General features: G+C 38.0%; 1 protein-coding gene and 1 pseudogene across 6 annotated transcripts in view; both read left to right on the top strand.

Moving 5' to 3' along the window:
• Positions 1–1,707: 1,707 nt before the first annotated feature.
• The window catches only part of PDSS2 (decaprenyl diphosphate synthase subunit 2), a 292,842-nt gene continuing 270,047 nt past the window's right edge, over positions 1,708–24,502 (top strand). For 4 of the 6 annotated variants that reach the window (XR_002078241.2, XR_008422933.1, XR_008422932.1 and 1 more), the window contains exon 1: positions 1,710–2,301. Coding sequence is in view for 1 of the 6 variants with exons in the window: in XM_019443015.2 (XP_019298560.1) it covers positions 2,006–2,301 (296 nt within the window). In the remaining 5 variants the exon portion in view is untranslated. Of the gene's footprint in view, positions 2,302–24,502 lie in introns of all 6 variants that reach the window. The other 2 variants (XR_002078242.2, XR_008422934.1) reach the window with 1 other exon arrangement.
• LOC109263225 (60S ribosomal protein L38-like) lies at positions 18,597–21,212 on the top strand (annotated as a pseudogene).

Consider the following 24,502-nt stretch of genomic DNA (forward strand, 5'->3'; position numbering starts at 1 on the left):
TCACTTGATCTAAAATGTATCCCTGAAAAGTTATGCCTAAATTGAATTTTTGGAAATAAAATCAGATTTTTAAATCACAAAGAATAATTGCTATTTAAAGGGAGTCTGAAGCTAATTTGTAGAGAAAAGCATCTTTTTGCAAAGTGAATAATTACTTTAGTTTGCCTTTTTTTAAATCTGAATTTTTACATGTAGCCAGAATCTAGTCCAGTACTGTGCAAGATACTAATTTTTAAAATATCGATCATGAATTTGAAAGGATTTTGAAAGTTGAAGGTTTTACAAGTTTTTTTAAAGATTTATTTAGTTTGAGAGAGAGAGAGACAGAGAGAGCAAGAGGGGGAAGGGCAGAGAGAGAGGGAGAGAGAGAATCCCAAGCAGGCTTTGTCTCGTCAGCACAGGGCCGGATGTGGGGCTCTACCCCGTGGATGGTGAGATCACGACCTGAGCCAAAACCTAAGTCGTATGCTTAACCAGCTGAGCCACACAGGCATCCCTAAAAGCGTTTTTAAGAGAGTAAAACTGGGTAATATATTCTTCATTATTAACAGGAGTTTTGTAACACTTGTTTTGGGTGATGTGACAAGGGGCAGGACGCTAGACATACCTGAACAAAGAAAAGGTAGCATTACCTAAAGGATAACCACATCGACTGCTTCCCCTCAGCAATGAAGAGAGAAGCATGGTTGGTAGTTTGTTACTTTGTGTAATGCTGTGGTTAAGAGCATGGATTCAGATACCTGACTGGCTGAGATAACATCCCTGTCTAGTGTGGCCTTAGACAATTCACACAGTCTGGATGTGCCTGTTTTCTCACCGAAACATGGAGAATACTAACACTACTTAATAGAGTTGTTTTGAGCATTCAATGAGCGAATACGTGAGCTGTAAGTGAAAAGTACTAGGGCCAGTAATAGTTTTGAATCCTGGATGGTGAACGTTGCTTCCTTCGGGTGAGAAAGGCGAGAGGCTGGGCGTGGGCCTCTGCACCCTTGTGGAGGCATGGCTGCTTCTGCCTGGGTCATACACAGGGGGAAACCGAGGCTCAGCGAGGAGGCTGGTAATTAGGAAATTACCTTCTCCTTCCTTGGGAAGGAACCCTTCCTTGGGAAAAAGAACCCTTTCTGCCAGGCCACGCCACCTTCTGTCTGGTTGGGAACTGAGGGCAAAAAGGTCTCAGCCGCGCGCCTTCACTTTGCGTCTCAATGCTGAGTAGCGGCGGGTAGCTCCAAAAGCCCCGCCGGCCTAGGGCCCCTCCCTCCTGCCCTTCCACTACCACTGCCAGGGGCTGGGGGCGGACAGCTGCGAGAGGCTTCCGAGAGGGGCCGGCATCCCCGCCCGAGGCCCCTCCTTCCGGGAGGGCTGGGAGCCGCGAAAAGAGACTTGGTAGACACAGACCCTCGCTAATAACACAAATATTCACGTGTGCCCTCTCTGTGCTGGGAATTGGGCACGCCCTGGTCAGACTCCGCCCCCGCTCCGAGCGTTGGAGCACCACACAGCAGCCCCCCCACGCCCCACCCCAATCCAGGACAACCTAAATCCTTCAACCTTGGGTGAGGAAGGGTGTGGGAGGAGCCTAAACTTTCGCCCTACCCCTCGTCTTCCGCGTTTCACTACCAAGGCCCCCTCCCTTCTGGGGGCGTTCACGACTGTGTCGTAAAGTAGGGAACATTCTTTGCTCCCAAACAGCCCGCCTCGCTGTCTTTACGACAGGCCGTATTCCACGCCTCCAACATGGCGTCCCCCATTTAAGAAGCGGCAGTAGTTTCTACTCAGGTGGCCAGGGGCAGTGCTGAGCTTGGGCTGTTGCGTGTGTAGCCTGAAGTGCTGAAAGCTGTAGTTAAAGTTCGTTTCTAGTCACGGTTCCAGGAACTCTCCCTTCTTTCAGGGTCAGGAGTTGCCGGTTCCTTCTAGTTCCTGCAAGTTCTTCCTCTGCCCCTGGTTTGTTCCCTGCGCCACCTCCGGACACCCCCAAAATCCCTGACACTCCCAGACTCAAACTATGAGCCTTCGGCGGCTGCTGTTGCGCTTACCCCGTTATCTCGGGGTCTCGGGTTCCCCGCGACGCTTGTGGTGGTCCCCGTTCCTCGATACCGTCTCTTCGGTGGGCTCCTGGCGTGGTCAGTCCTCCAGGTCCCCGGCCCACTGGAACCAAGTAGTGTCAGAGGCGGAGAAGATCGTGGGCTATCCCACGTCCTTCATGAGCCTCCGCTGCCTGCTCAGCGACGAACTCAGCAACATCGCTATGCAGGTGCGGAAGTTGGTGGGGACTCAACACCCTCTGCTTACCACGGCCAGGTGAGCTACTCCCTCTCCTCCTGACGCACTCCCACCCACTGGAGTTCTTTTTCCTGGCCGATGCACCCTTCCTGCCTCGCTCAGCCTGGCTCTCTGCTCATTTCTTTTTACCCCTTCCTTTCCTCAGACCTGTTAGACATTTGGTGTTTTATCTTCTCTAGTCCACTCATCGTAACTTTCTTCCTCCTTTTGCTCATATGAGCGGATAAGTGGTTTTCTTACCTTTTTAGTGTTTTTGCTTCTTAATTATTCAGGGTAAAGATGCCTCAGTGAATTATGGAGAAATCGAGTAAGGATGTGGGTTTGAGTCACCTTTCTAGGAATGGTCTTTTAAAAGCGGGATAGGTTGATTCTCGGTTCCGCGCTGTTCAAGAGGTCGCCTCCAGAAAGAATGGGGAGGAGGAGATATGCTGAAGGTAGAGAGTTCTTTCTAGGGAATGTCCCAGGCTTAAGGTAGGAATTTATTCACACAGGAGTCACGATCCTCTTGGGATTTTTATCAGTTAGGCTGGACTACTACTGTGAAACTTGCTATTAGGATGTTAAGACCACAACTTTTGCTTCCAGTAAAAACAAACAAAAACCTTTTTTATTTGTAAATAATTTCAAACATACTGAAAAGTTGCAAGAATAAAAATAGTACGAAGAACACATCTGTATACCTTTTAATCAAATTCATCTATACATATATACACACTATTTACATGTATATGTAAAACACACATATGTATCTAGTGAATCATTTGAGAGTAGATTGCATACATCATGATCCTTTACACCTAAATAGTCAATCGTGTATTTCCTAAGCATTGGAATATTCTTTACATTATTTAAACACATTTCATATTGATACAATACTTTTATTTAATCTACCATTGATATTCCAGTTTTGCTAATTGACTCAGTAATGTCCTTTATAGCTTTTTTCTCTAGTACAGGAACTAGCCTAGCCTCACATATTACAGTTAGTTGTCATGTCTCTTGAGACTCCTTCTGTTGAGAACATTTCCACAGTTCTTTGCTTTTGTGAGTAAAGCAGTAGTTCTTAAATGGGGCAGTTTTGCCTGCTAGAGAACATTTGGCAATATATGGAGATGTCATAACTGGGGCATGCTACTGACATTTAGTGGGTAGAAGTCAGAGATGCTGTTGAACACCCTGCAATTCCCAGAACAGTCCCCACCATGAAGAATTCTGTGTCCCCCAGTGTCAATAGTACCAAAGTGGAGAAGCCTTAGACAAAAATATCTTTTCCTATTTTCTTTTATTAAATTAAAGTTTTATTTTGAGGTAATTATAGATTCACTTGCTGTTGGGAGAAATAATACAGAGAGATCCAGTTTTCCCAATAGTAACATCTTGTACAACTGTAGTACAATATCAGAAGTAGATTAATGGCATTGATATAGTCAAGATGGAGAACATTTCTGTCACTAGAAGGATCCCTTACGTTGCCCTTTTATAACTACTCCCACTTCCCTTGCCTTCCCCCTTGCTATAATTTTTTATGAGACACCTGCCATTTCTTTGTCACTACAAAAGTTACCGAATAGCTGTAATAAAGTGATTTTATTTGTTGGCATTATCTCCAGTGATCAGGAATGTCATTTTATGACTGTGCTAAACTTGTCCTATAGATGGAATATTAATTTTGCAGAGATTTTAGATGCTATACACTCAAAACACACACACACACACTTACATGTTTTACAGCTTAATAATTAAAGTATTGAGCTTTCCATCCAATTTTAAAACTGTACTTATGAATCCTTTTGAAACTGTCTGTACTTCCCAGTCCATGCCCCTGAGCCCCAGGGTACTGGATTTTGTGTTTATTTTTCCTTGTTAAAAATTGTATCAGTGCTCCTCTAAATAATACCATGTTAAATTTTGCTCACTTTTGAAATTTATAAATATGATAGTTTGTTGCATGGAGTCTGCTATGTGTAGTTTTTTATTCATAATTGTTCCTAAGATTCATCCATTTCATGTTTAATTGTACTTCATTAGTTTTTCACTGGTGTATGAAATCCTATCGTGTGAATATGCCACAGTCTTCTTTCAATCAGCATTTGGGTGGTTTGCATTTTTGTTATGAAAAATGCTGCTGTGAATGTATTTGCACATGTCTCCTGGTGTACTTGTCTTGAAAGAATAGATGCAGGAATGTATGCACGTGTTCAGCTTTAGTAAATAATACCAAATTGTTTTCCAAAGTGATTGTGCTAGCTGACACTCTTATGCGCAATGTCTGAGTTCAGATTATTCCATGTTCTTGCAGTACTACAACTATGAAATTTCTTATTTTGGTCATCAAATAGTGGGTTTCACTGTGTGTGGTGGGGGTTGGAGTAGTACATTGCATTGTGCATATTATACTCATTGTAATAAAACATTGAAGTGAAAAGGGTAGAGCTAGAAAAAGTGTTATTAATGTGTATATTCTGAGAATTATAATTCATATACTTAGTTGCTAGAGCATCACATAGGGTGTTGGAGAAGATCCCTCCTGAAGCCACCAGAGACACACACTAGATGAAAGCTTGTAAGACTAGTGGCTCTAAAAATTTCCTGGTTACAGCTTGCCCTGCCTGCCCTGTACCATACTACCGCAAAAAAAAAAATGGGGAGGAACAAAATAATTAAGTTTTGGCAAAGGTGTTGTGGTGACATACATGGATTGCTTTATTTTGTAAGAAAAGAGCTAATGTGTGTGTAGTTTTATTATATTTACTTTGATAGTGTATTGTAAATTATTTATTTAAACAGTCTGAACTCACAGGCAGTCAGTGAACAAACAACTTTTAGGGAGGGAGTCCTGTATTTATTTGTTTTAGCTGTGGAGCAGGCATTTGATCATAGAGTAGGCAGACTGTGATTTTTTTTTTTTTTTTTTTTTTTTTTTTTTAGTTCATTTATTTTGAGAGAGAGAACATGAGCAGGGGAGGGGAAGAAAGAGAGGGAGAGAGAGGATGCTAAGTGAACTCCATGCCATCAGTGCAGAGCTGGTTGTGGGGCTTGAACTCATGAACTGTGAGATCATGACCTGAGCCAGAATCAAGAGTCGGACGCTTAACCAACTGAGCCACCCAGGCACCTCCAGACTGTATGATTATTGTTGAAAACGTGGATTAAGCAACTATATTTTTTCAATTGATGTACACCTTACTTTGTTGAAATCTTATCAGCAAAGTATTGATAATTAAGAGAAGAATGCTCTCAGTATGTTAGCCAAGAACACAAAGACCCCTTGTAGTTGATTTAGGTAGGACTATAGGAAACTGGACTTGGTAAATTCTTTTACAGTTTCATTTTAAATTTTGAGTTTCTGTGATTTACTTAAATCGATATTCCAGCCCCTTGGACCATTTTCCTTTTTGTTTAAATCCTCATGGAATGTTAGAGATGAATCATGTCTAATAACCTTAAAATTTGGGTGAAGGGTGGCATTTTGGGCAAACAGCAGGAGAAAAAAAGCAAATCACCATAATTTATTATTCACTGCCTTCTCTTTCTTTACCTAAGCCATCTCATCAAGAAAATGAAAAAGAGCCTAGAGGTATACTCTAACAGATTCAGAAGTGAGATTAAATTTAAAATCTTGAGACTTGGTGAAATAATGACTTTATTACTAGGAACAGTGTAGCAATTAGCTAATTTTTACCCTTGTTCTTCTAGATATCCTAGGATCTTTATATTGTAAGTTCCAGTTAGATAAAAGAAATCCTCAATTAATTAGCTCAATGTTTACTGAAGCTTATGGAGGAAAATAAAGAAGTCTAAAACATGGACCATGTTCCCTGATGAACAGGCATTGTGTTGGACACAATATATTTACAACTATCTACGAGAAGGAAGTAAATGACTTGTGGCTAATGAGTAGTGGCGATATATTAGCTATTTCAGTTAGAGATACTGAAGTGTCCTGGAATAGTAGAGAATCTCTCATGAAGAAATTGGGATGTCATTAGGATCGGTGGACAGAAATTACATAGGTAATATTTTAGGGTGGTGGTAGTATATTACATATTGTTTCCTTTGTGATTCTTTTTTCTCCTTTCTTCCCCAAGCTTTCATACCCATAGTAGGTATAGGGTAGACCTTAAAAGCAAGAATAAGCAGTGTAGTAAAGTAAAATCAGCAGCAAGAAAGGAGCTAGAATAGCTAAAACAATGTTAGGGAAGAAAAAGTGGGAGGAATCATTCTATATAATGTTAAGTCTTAGATATAATTTCATTGATCAAGACAGTGTGGCATTGGCAGAGTAGTAGACAGATCGATGGAACAGAATAGAGAACCCAGAAATAGATCAACACAAATATGCCCAATTGATTTTTGACAAAGTAACAAAAGCAATTCAGTAGGAGAATAGTCTTTTCAACAAATGGTGCTGGAATGATTGGACATCATTGACAAAAAAATGAACCCTGACCTAAACCTCACACCTAAAAAAAAAAAAAAAAAGTAAAATGGATACCTGTGAGATCAATGTAAAATGAATTTAAATGTGAAATGTAAAACTATATAACTTTTATAAAAAAAACACGAGAACATCTCCAGGATCTAGGGCTAGGAAAACAGTTACTAGACATAACACCAAAACCCCATTTCATAAGAGAAAAAAATCTTCATTTAATGTACTTCATTAAAATTAAAGTCTGTGCTCTGTAAAAGACCTGGTTAATAAGATGAAAAGATTAGCCACAGATTAGGAGAAAATATTTGCGAATCAAATATCTGAAGGACTTGTATCCAGAATATGTAAAGAACTCTCCAAACTCAGTGGTGAGAAAGTAAACAGTACAATTAGAAAATGAACAAAAAGAGCCTGTAAAGATAAGTAAGCTTGTATAACATTAGCCATTAGAAAAATGTAAAACCATGATGAGATAACTACTACATACCAAATAGACTGGCTAAAATTTAAAATACTGATAATATGAAAGACTAGTGAAGATGCAGAGAAACTGGGTTTCTTTTATATTGCTGATGGGAATGTAAAAATAGTACAGCCACACTGAAAAACAGCTTGGCAGTTTCTTATGAAATTAAACATACATTTACCATATAACCCAACAATCACACTCCAGAGAATTTATTCCAGAGAAGTAAAAACTTATGTCAAAACCTATACACAAATGTTTACAGCAACTTTATATGTAATAGCTAACAACTGGAAATAACCTAAATGTCATTCACTGGTGACTTGTTGAACAAATGGTGATACATCCATGCAATGAAATGCTGCTCAACAATGAAAAGAACTGAACTATTTATTCATACAACAATTTGAATGAATCTGGAAAGAATTATGCTGAATGAAATAAGTCATTCCACACTACTGGTAGGAATGTAAAAAGCCACTACAGAATACAATATGGTGGTTCCTCAGAAAATTAAAAATAGAGTTACCATATGATCCAGTAATTCCACTTCTGGGTATATATCCCAAAGAATTTAAAGCAGAGTCTCAAAGAGATACTTGTTCACTCATGTTCATAGCATCATTATTTGCAGTAGCCTAGAGGTGGAAGCTACCCAGATGTCCATCAATAAGTGAATGGATAAACAAAATGCCATATACATTTAATGGAATATTATTCAGCCTTAAAAAGGAAATTCTGGTACATATTACAACATGATGAACCTTGAGGACATTATGCTAAGTGAAATAAGCCAGTCACCAAAAGACAAATACTGTATTATTCCATTGATATGAGGTATCTAGAGTAGTCTCATTAAGAGAAACAAAGTAATATGGTGGTTACCAGGGGCTGGAAGGAGGGAGTAATGGGAAGTTGTCATTTAATGGGTGTAGTGTTTCAGTTTTGCAAGATGAAAATGTTCTGGAGATTGGTCACATGGCAATGTGAATATACTGAACTGTACACTTAAAAATGGTTAAGATGGGGGGGGGGGTGCCTGGGTGGCTTAGTTGATTGAGCATCCAACTCTTGATTTTGGCTCAGATCCTGATCTCATGGTTGTGAGATTGAGCCCATGTCAGGCTCTGCGCTAAGCATGGACCCTGCTTAAGATTCTCTCTCTCTCTGTCTCTCCCTCTGCCCCTTTCCCCCAGTTGTGCTCCCTCTCTCTTCCCCCCCCCAAAAAAAAAAAAAGGTTAAGATGGTAAATTTTACCAAAATTAAAGAAAACATCAATCTCAGAAGTTTATATGCTGTTGGAAAGGAAGAATTTGCTCTGCCCTACAAGATCCTTCTAGCTGGACTAAGAATCAAAAGGACATGAGGCAGATTAATGGGAGAAAATAAAACTTAATAGCATATGTATGGGGAATCCACATAGACATGAAATTCCAAAGACAATGAGGCAAGGAGATGGTTATATGAGCTGAGAGGGGTTGGGGTCTAGAGATTACAAAGGGGAGAAAGACCATTAGCAGGAAGGTTAAAGGAGATGTTTGGAAAACAAATCTTGCCCTGTTATGCAGGTAAGTTTCTTAGGTAAAGAGGAATCTCTGTTAATAGCTTTCTTTCTGGTTTGAGTGTGCAGTTGAGGTCAAGGTGAAGAGCTTTTCCTTGATCTGCTGGGTTTCTTTTCCTTTTAACTTTTAAAGCTCATGCCAAAGTAGCCCATTTTGGGATAGCCTGGCCTTGGTCCCTACAATACTGTATGATTTATTTATTTATTTGTTTGTTTGTTTTTGAGAGAGAGAGAGAGAGAGAGAGAGAGAGACAGAGCGTGAGCTGGGGAGGGTTATAGAGAGGGAGATACAGAATCTGAAGGAGGCTCCAGGTTCTGAGCTGTCAGCACAGAGCCTGACACAGCGCTCGAACTCACGGACGACTGTGAGATCTTGACCTGAGCCGAAGTCAGATGCTAAACCTACTGAGCCACCCAGGCGCCCTTATATGATTCCTTTTATACAACATTCTCAAAATGACAAAACTATGGAGATGGAAAACAGATTAGCACTTGCTAGAGTCAGCACTTATGCTGACAGTGTGGGAAGCAGGGAGGGTGTAAATACAAAGAGGTATTTTGTGGTGATGGAACATTTCAGTATCTTGATTCTGATAGTGGTTACGTGAATCTGTACATGGGATAAAGGTGCTTAGAACTATACACACCTATACACACAAATGAATACAGGTTAAGAAAAGTGCTGAGAATAGAATAAGATCTGTAGTTTTGTTAACACTAATGTACCAATGTTCATTTTTAGTTTTCATATTGTACCACAGCTATATACTGAAGGAAGCCAGTTGAAGGGTACATAGGACACTATACTATTTTTGCAAGTCTCTGCGAGCCTATAATTATTTGAAAAAACTGAAAAGAATCACTTTGAATTGAGAGAGAGAATGAATGATTGAATGAACGAACGAACAAATGAACCAACAAACAAGCAGTCGGCCTGGGAGATAGGAGACCTGCATGTTCTGGTTTCAGCTCTGTCAGTAGGTATGACCCTACACAAGTTATTCCATCTTTTCTGGGCTTTAGTTTCCTAAGCAATGAAATAAGGAGTTTGAATAAATGATCTCCAAAGATGCTGCCATTTCTAGACTAGTATAGAAATTAGTGTTGTAATTGAATATGGCAGATAAGGGAGCAATTGTCATTTCTCAGGCGTGAGTGAGCAGATTGGATGCAATGTGGTAACACAAATCTATAGTCCTTTTCCTACTATTTAAAAATCCTAAAAGCTCAGAAAAGAGGATGTTTTTTCAGGCCTATAAATCTGACCTGAACTGATGTGAGATTATTTATAGTCTTTCTTTATTCCACTTAATGTGAATATTCATGCATTTTGCTGCAGAAATATTCATGTGTTTGATTACAGGGTGCAGCCCCAGATCCTGCTGGAGGGCTGGGTAAAATGCACCTTCCTAAAATCAGAAAAATTCCGAATTGGTTTCAGGGACTTTGGATGAGGGACTGTGGACCTGTCCAAGCTGGACGGTGCGATGTAGGCTGGAGTAGAAGCCCAGATACACTGTGTAGATTGGTAATGTGGTAGAGGCTGAAAGTAGCAACAGTGCATCAACCCCCACTTCCCCTCAGTACGTCTCGCCCCCTGTGGTTCATTACTATCTTGCTGATGAAATGTAATTATCCGCTTGTGCACAATATATATATTTTTGTTTTTAATCATTTAAATTTGTGTGTAAATTTTTACAGCTCTCCCCTGCTATCTGAAAGAAGAGCGTCTGTTATGAAACCTTCCATAAGCCAAAATGGCGTAAAGCAAAGAAGCAGTTACCATTAATTTACATGGGAAAATTTTTAAGCGTTCTCAGACCCAAAGAATAATCTCCCTCAGGCTTTTTTGACACTTTAGGACACATCTTGCTAACGAATGCACAAAATAAGTGAAGATAAAGCACAGATGCTCACAGACACGGTTCAAAGCTGCGGCAGCTTGATGTTGAGTGTGGCTCCTAGGGAAGGAGCTCAGCCATAGCTCCAGTGCACACTGCCTCTGTAAGGGCTCACTGCAGAACAAACACTGGATGCTAAGTTTGCTTTTTGCTTTTTTTCATAGAAGAGAAAATCCTCTTCGTATTTCTTTTGCTTGGTGAAAATGTGTGAATGCATGTCTTTTGTAAAGCAAAGTGGCTTAACTTGAACTTTTGAAAGGCAGGGGATGCCTGTATTACTTTTTTTAAAGTACTTTTAGTTTTATATACTACTTATTCCCAAGAACTTAAATGCTTTTAATAATCATATGATGGACACTTAATTGTTTCCAAGGTAATGACATACTCTTTTCATACAGAATTAAATTTTTGTTGTTTATACATAGTTAACTTCATTGAGCAGTGTGGCTTTGTTTGTTTTCATTGATTACTGTTGACACATTTGGCTTTTAGGATTAAATTTTTGTTTAAATACCCTGTCTTTTTACTTTTGCCTCCATCTCTATTGCACATTTAGATAGATGGGATTAATTTAGTATGCATTTAGTGGAGACAAATTATGGCATTTCATCTCTCTCTTAGGGGGTGTTGATTCCTTAGCAGAGACTTTTTGTTTCTGAGTTCACTACAGTTAACTTGGCTACCTAAAAAACCTTCTTAGTCTTTTCTGCATGTTAAAATTCTTCAGAGATCTTTAAACATATTATTAGAAAATGAATTTTAGTCTCCTCCATGTTTATAAAGACCCTTTCTAGATTCAGTTCTGTAATTACTGACTGCAAACCTGCATTACTTATGAAGGACTTTTTTTTGGTATGACTAGGAGAAAATTAAAATTTTTAATTCATTCCACAAATGTTTGAGGTGCTCTTGGCATGGGATGTACAAACAAGAATAAGACACAGTTGCTGCCCTTCAGGAATTCATCAGAAACAGTATAATGAGCATGAGCTCTAGAATCCGGCTCTTTAGATTTATATTCTGGCTCTACCACTGCCAAGCTATGTGATCTCAGGCGATTTCCTTAACCTCTTTGTGCTTTAGTTTCATTTGTAAAATGAGGATGATAACAGTACCTGTATGTTAGGGTTTTATGGAGATTAAATGGGTAAATATAGGTAAAGTGCTTAGAACAGTATCTGGCACATAGAAAATATACAAATGTTAGCAATTTCCATTATTATTAGAAAGTTCATTTTAGTGGGGGAGATGTGCAAATAGTGAGAGTACCTTGGGATAAATGCTATAGTATGTGTGACCAATATGCTGTGGAGACAGGGAGAAAAAAATCTCTGTAGAAAATTGAAGATTTTCAAAGGCGAGGTGACCTAAGTGTTGGGTCATGGTGGATGAGAAGGAAATGACCAAGGCAGGAAGCTAAATTAAAACGCAAGAAACTGCTTAGCGAGGTGTAGGAAAGTAGTCGTTTGGTGTGGGCTGAACGTGGGGGATGGGATGAGACAAAAAGGATAGGTTGAACATGTATGTCTGCTTCTGCCAAGATAGAGTAACCAGTGCTGGACTTTACCTTCCACTGTAAACAAATAGAAAACTGCATAAAAAAAAAAAAGAAACAATTGTATTCTTGGAGTACAAGGCAGTACAGGATTGTGATTCCTGTGAGAGGTAAACAGATGAGGTGAGAACTATCACTCTGGCTTCCTCCTGGGAGGTATTTTCCAAATAGCAACACAGAAAGGGTGAACTCCAGTGGAGGATGGTGGCATTGCAGAGTTTGAGGATACAGATTAGATTTTGGGGAAGTGGAGGCAGCTGGAAATTGCAGAGCAGAATCTGGAAGAGGAGGGAGTACACAGAGAAAGGCTCCAGAAATCTAAGGTGCACACTTGAGTGTATTGTTGAAATATAAGCAAAACATGACTAGGATGAAACTCCATGAGGCTGGGGAGCTATAAGCTGTACAATTCTCAGAGTTCTCACAAAACTGGCAGACATTTGATTTCTAACTGGACAGTATGGAAAGACTTTGTTGAACAGCAAGTCTCAAAAGGATCGTGCTGATCTAAAAGTAATAGAAGTGCCAGCGAAAACATATCAAATCTCTTAAAAGGAAGACTATAAAATCCAGACACTCAACAACACAATATCACAATAGCCAACATCCAGTTACAAATTATAGTACATTTCAAGAAGCAGGAAAATATAACCCGTACCCAGGAGGAAAATCAGTCAGTAGAAACAGATCCATAAGACACAGAGATAATGGAATCAGCAAAGACTTATTATAAATATGTTCAAGTGTTTAAAAGAAAACATGACTAATGATAAAAATGAAGGAAAAAATACATGTCAAATCTAACAACTGTAACTGAAAGTTTAATATGTAAAAGGAAAACTTACTCTGAATTGACTCAATTGCAGAGTTGATGCTAAAGAAGAAAAGATAAGTGAATTAAAGACATAGCAATAGGTGCCCTTTTCATCCTGATATAAAAGGATCCATGAAAAATTATAGCTAATATTCTTAATAGTGAAAGACTGAATGCTTTCTCCCTAGGATAGGATGTTCTTCCTCATCCTTCTGTTCAAAATTTTGCCAAAAGTTCTAGCCAGTCAAGAAAAAGAAATTAAAGGCATATTGGATTAGAAAATAAAAGCTAGTCTTTATATCTAAATAACGTCCCATGCTAAGAAATCCCTAAGAATTTACAGAAAAGCTGCTAGAACTGATAAGTGATTTTGGCAAGTATAAGGCATATAATGTCAAAATATATAAATCAATTGTACTTCCTTATATTAGCAATGAACAGTTGGAAAATGGATTTGCAAAATGTTTACAATATTAGCAAAAACATGAAGTGAGAAGGGATAAATTTAACAAAATATATACAAAGTCTGTACATTGAGAACTATAAAACATAAATGAGGAAATCAAAGATGACCTAAACATACCATGTTCATGGATTGGAAGGGTTAATATTGTTAAAATGTCAGTTCTTCCCAAATTCATCTGTAGATTTAGCATAATCTCAGTGACAATTTCTGCAGGTAATTTTTTTGGTCAAAATTGATAAGTTGATCCTAAAATTAATCAGTGATTGCAAAGATCCAGAATAACCAAAACAATTTTGAAAACTAACCCTGTAATGCTAACATCACATGATTTCAGAACTTCCTAGAAAGCTACAATAAGCAAGACTATGAGGGATTGGTATACAGATAGGCATATACATCACTATGATGAAATACAGTTCAGAAATGGACTCACATGGATATGGTAATCAATTTTTGACAGAGGTTGCAAGGCAGGTCAATGGGAAAAATACAGTATTTTCAACAAATGGTACTGGGGGAGAAAAGGAACTTTAATCCTTACCTCATACCGTAAAGGACAATAACCTTGAAATGGATCTTACACTTAAACATGAAAACTAAACTGAAAATTCTAAAAACATAGGAAAAAATTTTGTGACTTTGAAGTAAGCAAAGATTTCTTAGAAAGCATGAAGTGTAGAAGAAAAAAGAAAAACTAGAGTTCATCAAAATTTAAAACTGCTCTTTTGAAAATGTTAAAATGGCAAGCCACAGACTGGAAGAAAATATACACATGTCTGACAAATGACTAGAACATATAAAGAAGTCTTACCTCTCAGTAAGAAGACAACCAGTTCAAAAACTGGAAAAGATTTGGATGTTTTATGGAAGAAGTTATCTAGCCAGTAAGTACGTGAAACATGCTCAACGTCATTAGTTGTCTGGAAATGCAAAGTCAAACCAGAAAGAGAAATCCCTATATAGAAATGAGAATGGGTAACTTTAGGAAGTCTGACCATAGTAAATGTTGGCGAGGGCGTGTAGCAGCTGGAGCTGTCCTACATTGCTAGTGGGAATGTAAAATGGTACAACCACTTCAAAGAACTATTCGGTCATTTTTTAAAAAGTTAAGCATATCCTTCTATCTTAAAACACGGCAATCCCACTCCTGGGTATTGAAATGATAGAGAATGCAAACAAATGTGCATTCAGAGATTTTAACACAGTTATTCAGAGCATATTTACTGTAGCCATAAACTAGAAACTATCCAAATGTCTAAGGTGAATGGAATATTTTTCAGAAAGAAAAACGAGTTGATCAATGATTCAGTCTAACATGGATGGATCTCAAGAACATTATGCTGAGTGAAGTCAGATACAAAGTATGATTTCATTTACATGAAAAATCTAAAATAGGTAAAATGGTAGTAAAACATCCACTTCGGTTGTTTGCTTGGGGCCGTAAAGGGGAACAAGGGAAATGTTAGGGTACTAGAAATGTATTATATCTTTATTATGGTGGTGGTTACAGAGATATATACATTTGACAAAACATTATACTGTATATTTAAGATGGGTACATTTTATTGTTAGTAAATGTTACTGAGTTTGTCATTTTATTGCTCAAGAGTGTTCCTTTGCATGGTTATAAAGCAATTTGTTCACCTTAAATGAACATTTTGACTGTTTCTAGCTTTTGGCTATTGTGTGTAAAGCTGCTACAAAATAAGTAAAGCTGATTTAAAAAATAAAGGAAAAGTTGTAGCTACATTTTGAGGAGCTTTGTATATAGTATTAAGATCTAATTTTATTTTGGGGTCAGTGGAGACTACAAAGGTTAAGTAGTAGAGAAACTTGAATAGATATGTCTTTTGAAAGCTGACTTTTGGCAGCTGTGAAGGTTGAGGGTTGCAGAAAAGAAAAACTGGAGGCAGGAAGGCCTGGCAGGAGATTGCTATAATCTATTCATTTCTCCCCCTGCCCAGCTTTATTGAGGTGAATTGTCAAGTAAAATTATATATATTGAAAGTGTACAACATGATTGTTTGATATAACATAGCTTACCTTTGTGTACGTATGTGTTGTGTGCACACGTGTGTGGTGAGCATGCTTAAGATCTACTCTCTTAGTAAATTTCAAGTGTAAAATAAAGTGTTATTAAGTATAGTCACCATACTGTACAATAAATCCTCAGTAGTTATTCTCTTGTGACTAAAAGCTTTTACCCTTTGACAAGCATCTCCCCATTTTTCCTACCCCCTAGTACCTGGTAACCATCATTCTGCCGTCTCTTTGTATGGGTTGAGTTTGACCCCCTTATTCCCTTTTTTTTCCAGATTCCTTATATAAGTGAGATCATACGGTATTTGTCTTTCTCTTTCTGGCTTATTTTACTTAGCATAATGTCCTGTGGGTTCATCCATGTTTTTCGAAATGGCAGGATTTCCTTCTTTCTCTTGGCTGAATAATATTCCTGTGTGTGTGTGTGTGTGTGTGTGTGTGTGTGTGTGTGTGTGTGTGTGTATCAGATATTCTTCATCATTTATCACTCAATGAACACTTAAATTGTTTCCATATCTTGGCTATTGTGAATAATGCTGAACATGGGAGTGCAGACATCACTTTAAGATAGTTTTCATTTCCTTCAGATAGATACCTAGAAGTGGGATTTTTGGATCATGTGATAGTTCCATTTTTAATTTTTTGAGGACCCTCCATACTGTTTTCCATAATGGCTGTACCAATTTATAGTCCTACCAGCAGTGCACAAGAGTTCCCTTTTCTCCATATCCTCACCAACACTTATCTCTTGTCTTTCGATAAAAGTCATCCTTAGCCCTAGCAAGAGCCATTCAAGTGGTTAGTAATGATTGTGGTGTGCCCTTTACCACTCCTACTCATGTGTCAAGAGTGAAGGGAGAATCTTCTGGGCCCAATTCAGAGACACAATAAGAGTAGTATCTTACATGAATAGAAGTTTATAGTTTGAATAGAGAAAAGTGAGAGAATAACATCTTTACCTTAGGCTTCCTTTTTTCCAAAGAACCTACTAGGACAGTTAAAACCATTTTCATATTGGGAATTGCAACTTAGTTCTGGTCAAGTACCATCATCTGTCATAGTAAATTAATGACAACTTGAATAACTTTTGTATTCAACTTGTAATTTTTATTTATTTATTAAAAAAAATTTTTGACGTTTATTATTGACAGAGAGCATGAGCATGGGAGGGGCAAAGAGAGGGGGAGGCACAGAATCTGAAGCAGACTCCAGGCTCTGAGCTGTCAGCACAGAGCCTGATGTGGGGCCCAAACCCACAAATCGTGAGATCATGACCCGAGCTGAAGTCGGATGCTTTACCCACTGAGCCACCCAGGCACCCCAATTTTATTTATTTTAATTGTATAAGAACTGTAACCATACAATGTTTATAATTTTTATATTCATACATATTTAAATAATATTTTAACAAAAATCATTTAAGGCAATAATGGATGACTGATGGGGCACCTGGGTGGTTCAGTCGGTTAAGTGTCTGACTCTTGATTTCGGCTCAGGTCATGATCTCACAGTCCTGAGATCAAGCCCCGCATTGGGCTCCATGCTGGATGTAGAGCCTGCTTGATTCTCTCTCTCCCTCTGCCCCTCCTCTGTGCACTCTCTTTCTCTCTCTCTCTCTCTCTCTCTCTCTCTCAAAAAAGGCAGGGGGGGGGGATGACTGAGTTTTTACCCTTAAAAATGTTCCCTCAAGGATGAGGGATACTCACAATTCTGTGTTCTTATTTCTGGGCCCAGTTAGTAAGGATAAGTTGATCATAGGTTTTGAAGTGCTATAATATTTAATTCTTGGTGCTTAGATTCTAATGAGTTAGGATTCAGATGCCCACATCTCTCCCTTGTGTTGCTCATTACTACTGTATGGCCAACTGCTTTTCATTAATACTATTGTATTCTATAATTGTCCCTTCTTTATTCTTCTACAGGAGTCAGAATTTTCATGTGTTACATGTGTGTGTTTAATACCATAGAGGCCCTTTAGTTACCAAAACATACTCATCTGTGCTTGTGGTTTGAAGACTATAATGACTGTTTTTCTAAAAATAGATACCTTGGAGTAGATTTTTTAAATGGGCACTAGATGTTAACCATTCAGATAGTCGTTTCTGATTTAATACTTATTTCTGATTTAATACTTATTTGAAGTTCTAGATACAAATCTTTAGTTTATGGAGTGCAGCTGCATTTCTTTTCTTCCTATGACTCACCAAAGCCTACTCAAAGCCTTTCATTTTTTTCTATTTTTGTATACTGAAGCTTCATTTTAACAAATATTTAAAAATAGCTTTAAAAATTACCATTCTTTTGGAGTCTCCTTGGAAGTTTATTTCATTTGCTCCAAAGATTTTTTTTTTTTTTTTTTTTTAAATAAGCTGAATTGGTTTTATATCCAGAGTTTGAGGTTAGTGCTAGGTCTAGTAAATACTATACTGTAGTCTAAAAACTTAGTAGTGTTTGGAATTTTTCAAACATTGATAATTTGCATGAACATATTCTTTATAGCATTTAATAATTACAAGGGGCTTTCTATATATCTCAGTGTTCAGTATCAACAAGTAAGTGAAATTTATTTTATCCTCAAAATAGAAATAGCTTCATAAAGCTACTTCCTCACCATTTCTCTCTAGGTTATTTCTTTTATGTTGCTGTATATTTAAAAGGGATGTCATTTAGTTTCACAGGACTAATAGTATATACAAAGCTTTTATTAAAAGATTTTTATGTAGTACTATTATTTTTAAATATTATGTATTGTCTCACGTACTTTTTATTCTGTAGTTCCCTTGATCAAAAACAAGAGTGACAGGGCGCTGGGTGGTTTAGTCAGTTAAGCATCCAGCTCTTGATTTCAGCTCAGATCATGATTTCACCATTCAGGAGATTGAGCCCCATGTTGGGCTTTGCTCTGAGAGCACAGAGCCTGCTTTGAATTCTCTCTCTCTCTCTCTCTCTCTCTCTCTCTCTCTCCCCCTCCCCCCCTCCCCCCTCCCTCCCTCCCTCTCTCTCTCTCTGCCCCCCTCCTGCTCACACTTTCACTCTCTCCAAATAAATAAGTAAACTTAAAAAATAAATAAAAACAGTAGTGACAATAGAACGTGCATGATATAATTTTGTGAGTACATAGAAAGGATCTCCAGAAATGAACATCTGGAAGTTGGAAGTCCTGGCCTTAGAATTTTTTTTAAAGTTTATTTATTTTGAGAGAGAAAGCATGAGTGAAGAGGGGCAGAGAGAGGAAAAGAGAGAAAATCCCAAACAGCCTCCACGCTGTCAGTGCAGCGCTTGATGCAGGGCTCGAACTCACAAACCATGAGATCATGACCTACGCCAAAGTCAGGAAGTCAGACGCTTACCAACTGAGCCACCCAGGCGCCTCTTAGAATTTTAATCTAAGTTTAAAAGTACTCCAGATTCTTGATTTCCAGCATAGGTCATGTTCCCAGGGTCATGGGATCAAGCCCTGCGTATGGCTCTGTGCTGGGCGTGGAGCCTGCTTAAGATTCTCTGTCTCCCTCTACCCAGCTCATGCTCTCTGTTTCTCTTAAAAAGAAAAGGAAAAGGAAAGGAAAAAAAAAAGTACTCCTGCGTTTACCTGGCCAACTGAGGACAAAACTGGAGTGGAGTTTGAAGGATACGCTGCACTGTACAAATATAAGGTGGAAGTGGAGTATTATGACTGTTATCATGAGAAATATTAGCAGTTGAAGCTGTGTGGTATAGTGGAAAGAACAGAGTTTTGCAAGATGACTGACCTGGGTTCAGTCCTGGCTTATGTCATTTACTAGCTGCTGTTTGGGCAAGTTAACTACTCAGACCTGTTTTCTCATCAGCAAAAATGGGAATAATAATACCTATCTTGTGAATCGTGAATGAAAGGTCTAGGTGACAACATAGTTTTATTTCTCCTTCCCTAACTAGAGAATAGGAAATGTCCTTGGCAAAAATAAACACCTTTCTGAAGCAAAGTAAAAAATTATATTTTCATTAATGAATTGCAAGTAAAATAGGATTGACTAATGGTTTAGGAGGATGAAGAAAGTAGTGGTTGCTGGTTAACATGTGGTCCTGAATTAGATTTTAGAACTCTTGAAGTTGGTTTAGTATAAAGGAGTTCAAAATATGAATACAGTTGGCTGCTATCGATGTGTTACAAACCCAGACAGAGTTGAAAGTAGGGAGCCCAGGGTCTCTTAAATGGGTGAGAATAATGTATGTCAAGAGGCTTTGTAATCTTTAAGTTATTTTAGCAATGAATAAGGTACTGTCACTTTTTACCCTTGGCAGAAGTAAAGGGAAAACATCTGGGGGTGGTAGATCTCCCCAAATTCTCTGGTATACTCTTCTCCGTGGGTAAACTGCTACTGCATCACTGCCACTGGAACCACGTGGGCACTTAGATGTCCCTGTAGTTAGGAGCCTAAGACACATGTTTAGATATGGTGATGCCCGGTCTAGTTTTATGGATTGTAAGCAAGGTGCATGGCTCTTTATATGCCTAGCAAGTCTTGAAATCTCACTGAATGGCAGTTTAGTAAGTTTCCTGCAGATAGATAAGTTCTATCCTTCTGTGATGTGGAGTCACAGACTCTTGATAAATATTCCTTGATTTCTCCAGTTTGAGTTGCTCATTCTCCCAGCTGTCTGTCTCTTCAAAACATCGGAAGATTGGACATACCGTTGAGCTTTCAGTCTGCACTGTCTACATCAGCTGGTGTCAAGTGGTGGCTGCTTCCATTAGACTGGGCATATGTTGACACTTTAAATGTATACATTTATATTTGTCAATTATTCCTCAGTAAAGCTGGGAGAAGAAAGGATTGGGCATATGTTCTTCAGCTTACCTTTTGAGATGCATCAGTTATAGCTAACCACTTCATGAATTAATCAGCCTATCTGTGTCCTTTATTTTGGACCTCTGATTTCAGTAGAAGTGTATCTAACGCTGTGATCTTTTTGAAAGAAATGATTTTGTCTTTCTATTCCTATTGCCCAGCATATACTTGACACATAGAAAACCTTCAGTAAGTACTCACAGAATTTAATTGAATGGAGTAAAACCTTTCCTAACCTGAGGACTTTGCCTTTCTCCTGACCTTTGCTTTAGTCATTACTTTAATTAGATCATGGTATTTATCTTACATATTATTCTTCATAGTATAGGGCATCATGGTTGGAGATAGTGATCAACTCTTCCCAAAGACTGAGAAAGAAAAAAATGCACTTAAATTGTAGCAGGATTGATTAAAATTAGGGGGGGGGGGGGACTTTTCCTAGCTGTAACATTTATTAGGGATGGATTGCAGAGACACTTTTGCATTCTTTTACTTTGAAATCTTCCATGGGCTTGGCATACACCTTCTTAAAAACACCGAGAAGAGTAACATAACATTCTTTCTTCCTTCACTGAGAAGAGTAACATAACATCCTTGCTTCTTGCCACTTGCTGTGCCAGCCACAAGCTCCCCTGTGCCCCTCGTAGCCATGCCTCACAAAGTTGAAGAAATCAAGGGCTTTCCGCTCATAGCCAGGTGAAAGGATGCCAAATCTGTCAAGATCAAGAAAAATAAGTATAATGTGAAGTTTAAAGTTCGATGCAGCAGATACCCTTTGACCTTGGTCATCACAGGCAAAGAGAAGGCAGAGAAACTGAAGTAGCCCCTGCCCCCAGGTCTGGCAGTCAAGGGGCTGACATGAACCTGGCACACTGATTTTAACTATATAAAAATTTAAAAAATTAAATATAAATAAATAAGTAAATAAATATATATATATATATATATATATATATATATATATATATATATACACATACACACACACACACACATATATATATATTAGCTTCCAGATATTGCAGATTAAGAATTTGAGAACAAATTGTGATCAACAGGTGTACAACTTCTGCAAAAAATGTAGAATTTGTTATTCCATAATATGTTCCTCTATCAAAAACAGCTGTCTCCAAATAGTGCTTTGTACTGTTGGAAAATTCATTACAAATGCAGGAAGCAATTCCTGTTTCATATGATTGTGATTTGTAAAAATAATTTAGGTGTAAGCTATCCACAAATCTTTTTTTTTTTCTTTTTTTTTTTGTAGCAGTCCTATCTTAAATCCTCATATTTTGGCATTACACATGAGTGTCATGAGTTTAAATTCTGGAACATCCAAGCAGAAATATAAGAAAGGGCTCATTTAGGCTGGAATGGCAAACATTCTAATTGGGAGGGTCCTCATTTTGATTTCTGCTCTCCTGCCCACCCCCTTAACCAAAAACCAAAGGAAAACATCTGGAGTCATTTAGGCAGTATAAATATTCTTAAAAGAATGGACCCCTAATCATAAAACCTTTCTGGCACTGAAAGATTTGTTTGGATAGATAGAGTTCACATGATGGGTAAAAATATTTTTGAATTCATAAAGACTCCCACAAGTCATGAGTGGAGAGTTTGGGAGTATGGCAGACTGAGACTGATGGAGTTCATAATAGGTTTTAAGAGGAAAATAATCCATTAGTGCACAGGGGATACTCTCTCATCTTTTCCCTTAGAAAGGTAGCTGATTTCCTGTTAAATGATGGTTGTTTCACTTAGGAGGCAATGTGCTGAAGGTATAAATTTAGTTTTATTCTCTTTTCACAGTTTAAACAAGTTTTCTTACAGGGAAACAAAGAGAAAACAATGCCCTTCAAAGCCTATGTCTTCAGCCTCTGCTTTGTAGTTCTCTCCCTGTAAGACATAAAGTAGGGAGGAGGAATAATAGCAAAGCCTTGAAAACACACACACATACACACACACACACGTATCAATTAAGGAAGGGAATTGAAAGGTATAGCTGTGTTGCAATTAGTCAACCAATATTTATTGACCATCAACTGTGTATTAAAACACAGTGACAGATAATTGAGGTAAAAAGGGTTTCTATACTCCAAGGACATAGAGTATTCTTGAGGAAACTAGATGTAAACATACGAAGTTACAGTGGTAATGTAAGATAAAAATAATTTAATCGTATTTGTCAGTAATTGCCAAATGGGAGATTTAGTTAAGTGTTCCAGGAGTTCAGGTCAGAGATAGACTACTCTGAGTGAAGGGCTTTGTGGAAGAATTTTGAGCAGCTGCTTGAAGAATCGGTAGAATTTTGGATTGATGGAAAATAGGAAGAAGATATTTCTGCCCTTCCTTTTCACTGGAATACCATATGGGGAATTCAGGAAGAGCAGAGTTAGGATCATGTTAATTTTGGGACAAAATTAATAGTTAACCATGTTGGAGAACTTTTAACTTAATGAACCTGAAAAAACCTCTTGATGATTTCACCATCTTTGTAAGTTCCCTTAATTCAGGCCTATAAAACAGAAACAAACGTTTTTAAAGCTCTGGAAGGCATAGAGAAAGTGATGCCATCCAGGATATTCACTGTGAAAGAAGCAGTGTTGTATTATTAAATTTGGACATTTTAAGCAGTTTGAGGAAAAGAACACACACAAAGAGTCATGTGTCTCTACTTCAGAAACCTTGACTTCCAACTGCTCAGAAAGCTCTGGTAACTACAGAGCATCAAATAAGCTTTCAGAGATTCTGATCTTCATACAAATTACCAATATAAAGAGGAAGAGATTTTTTATATGCCTTCTTTCTCTCTTATCCTCAAAACTAAAGTGATTGTATTTTTCTCAAGACCAAGTTAAGGAAGATAATATTATCATTCTTGTCATTGTATTGTCTTTTCTCTTTTTCCTGTCCCTCTTTCCTTTATTGTAGAGTACACTTGTTGAGTACATTTTAATAAATTATCTATTTAAAAATATCTAAATCCGTACTCATGGCTATTTATAGGTAGATATGATAGAAATGTAGAGATTATCAAATTTATGGTGAATGGGCATACACAGTCCTTGGGTTGCATGGATTGTTTTTTCAAGCAAATCTGGTCAAGTTTTGTTTTCAGACTAGAAATGAACAATATCTTTTCAGGAACCTGGAGGAATCAGAGAGAAAAAGCAAATGTTGCTATATCAGAGAGAGTAGTTTTATTTTTTCCTGGGAGACTAAATCATCAAGTGGGTTTTATTGTATATAAAAATCTCTAGTTGAAAAGAGCCTTCTTTGGTGTGTGTTACTTGATTTTAAAAATTTAATCTCGTTTTTACATAAAACATGTCCCTGTTAGATAGCACAGAAATTCATTTAAAAAATTTTTTTAACGTTTATTTATTTTTGAGACAGAGAGAGACAGAGCATGTACGGGGGAGGGTCAGAGAGAGGGAGACACAGAATCCGAAACAGGCTCCAGGCTCTGAGCTGTCAGCACAGAGCCCGACGCGGGGCTCGAACTCACGGACCGCGAGATCATGACCTGAGCCGAAGTCGGACGCTTAACCGACTGAGCCACCCAGGCGCCCCAGAAATTCATTTTAAAAGTACCCATAATCTTACCACTCAGAGATAGCTAGTATTACTATTTGGGTGTACAGCCTTCAAGACTGTAAAAGTGAAGGGGCACCTGGGTGGCTCAGTCGGTTAAGCGTCTGACTCTTGATTTCGGCTCTCACGGTTCTTGAGTTCAAGCCTCACATCAGGTTCTGCGCTGACAGTGTGGACCCTGCTTAGGATTCTCTCTCTTCCCTCTTTCTCTGCCCCTCTCCTGCTCTCTCTCTCTCTCTCTCTCTCTCAAAAAAATAAACTAATAAATATTTTTTTTAAAGACTATAAAAGTGAGTTTGCCCATGTGTGTATTTTTGTTTATGTAGCAGTATATAGAGAATTGCTTTTAAATTTTTAACAACTACATGGTATTCCATTGTGTGGATATACCATAATATGATTCATTATTCTGTTTGGTTGGATGTTTGTCCTCCTAAATTTGATGTGATGTCTTTCCCTAGCCCTAGGTCCCACAGATGTTCTCCTATATTTTCTTCTAAAAGTTTTATAGTTTCATGTTATTTATTTATTTATTTATTTAATTTTAAAACTAGAATT

Source organism: Panthera pardus, unplaced genomic scaffold (genome assembly GCF_024362965.1).
Source record: "Panthera pardus isolate Hobbes unplaced genomic scaffold, ASM2436296v1 HiC_scaffold_17, whole genome shotgun sequence".
Taxonomy (NCBI): domain Eukaryota; kingdom Metazoa; phylum Chordata; class Mammalia; order Carnivora; family Felidae; genus Panthera; species Panthera pardus.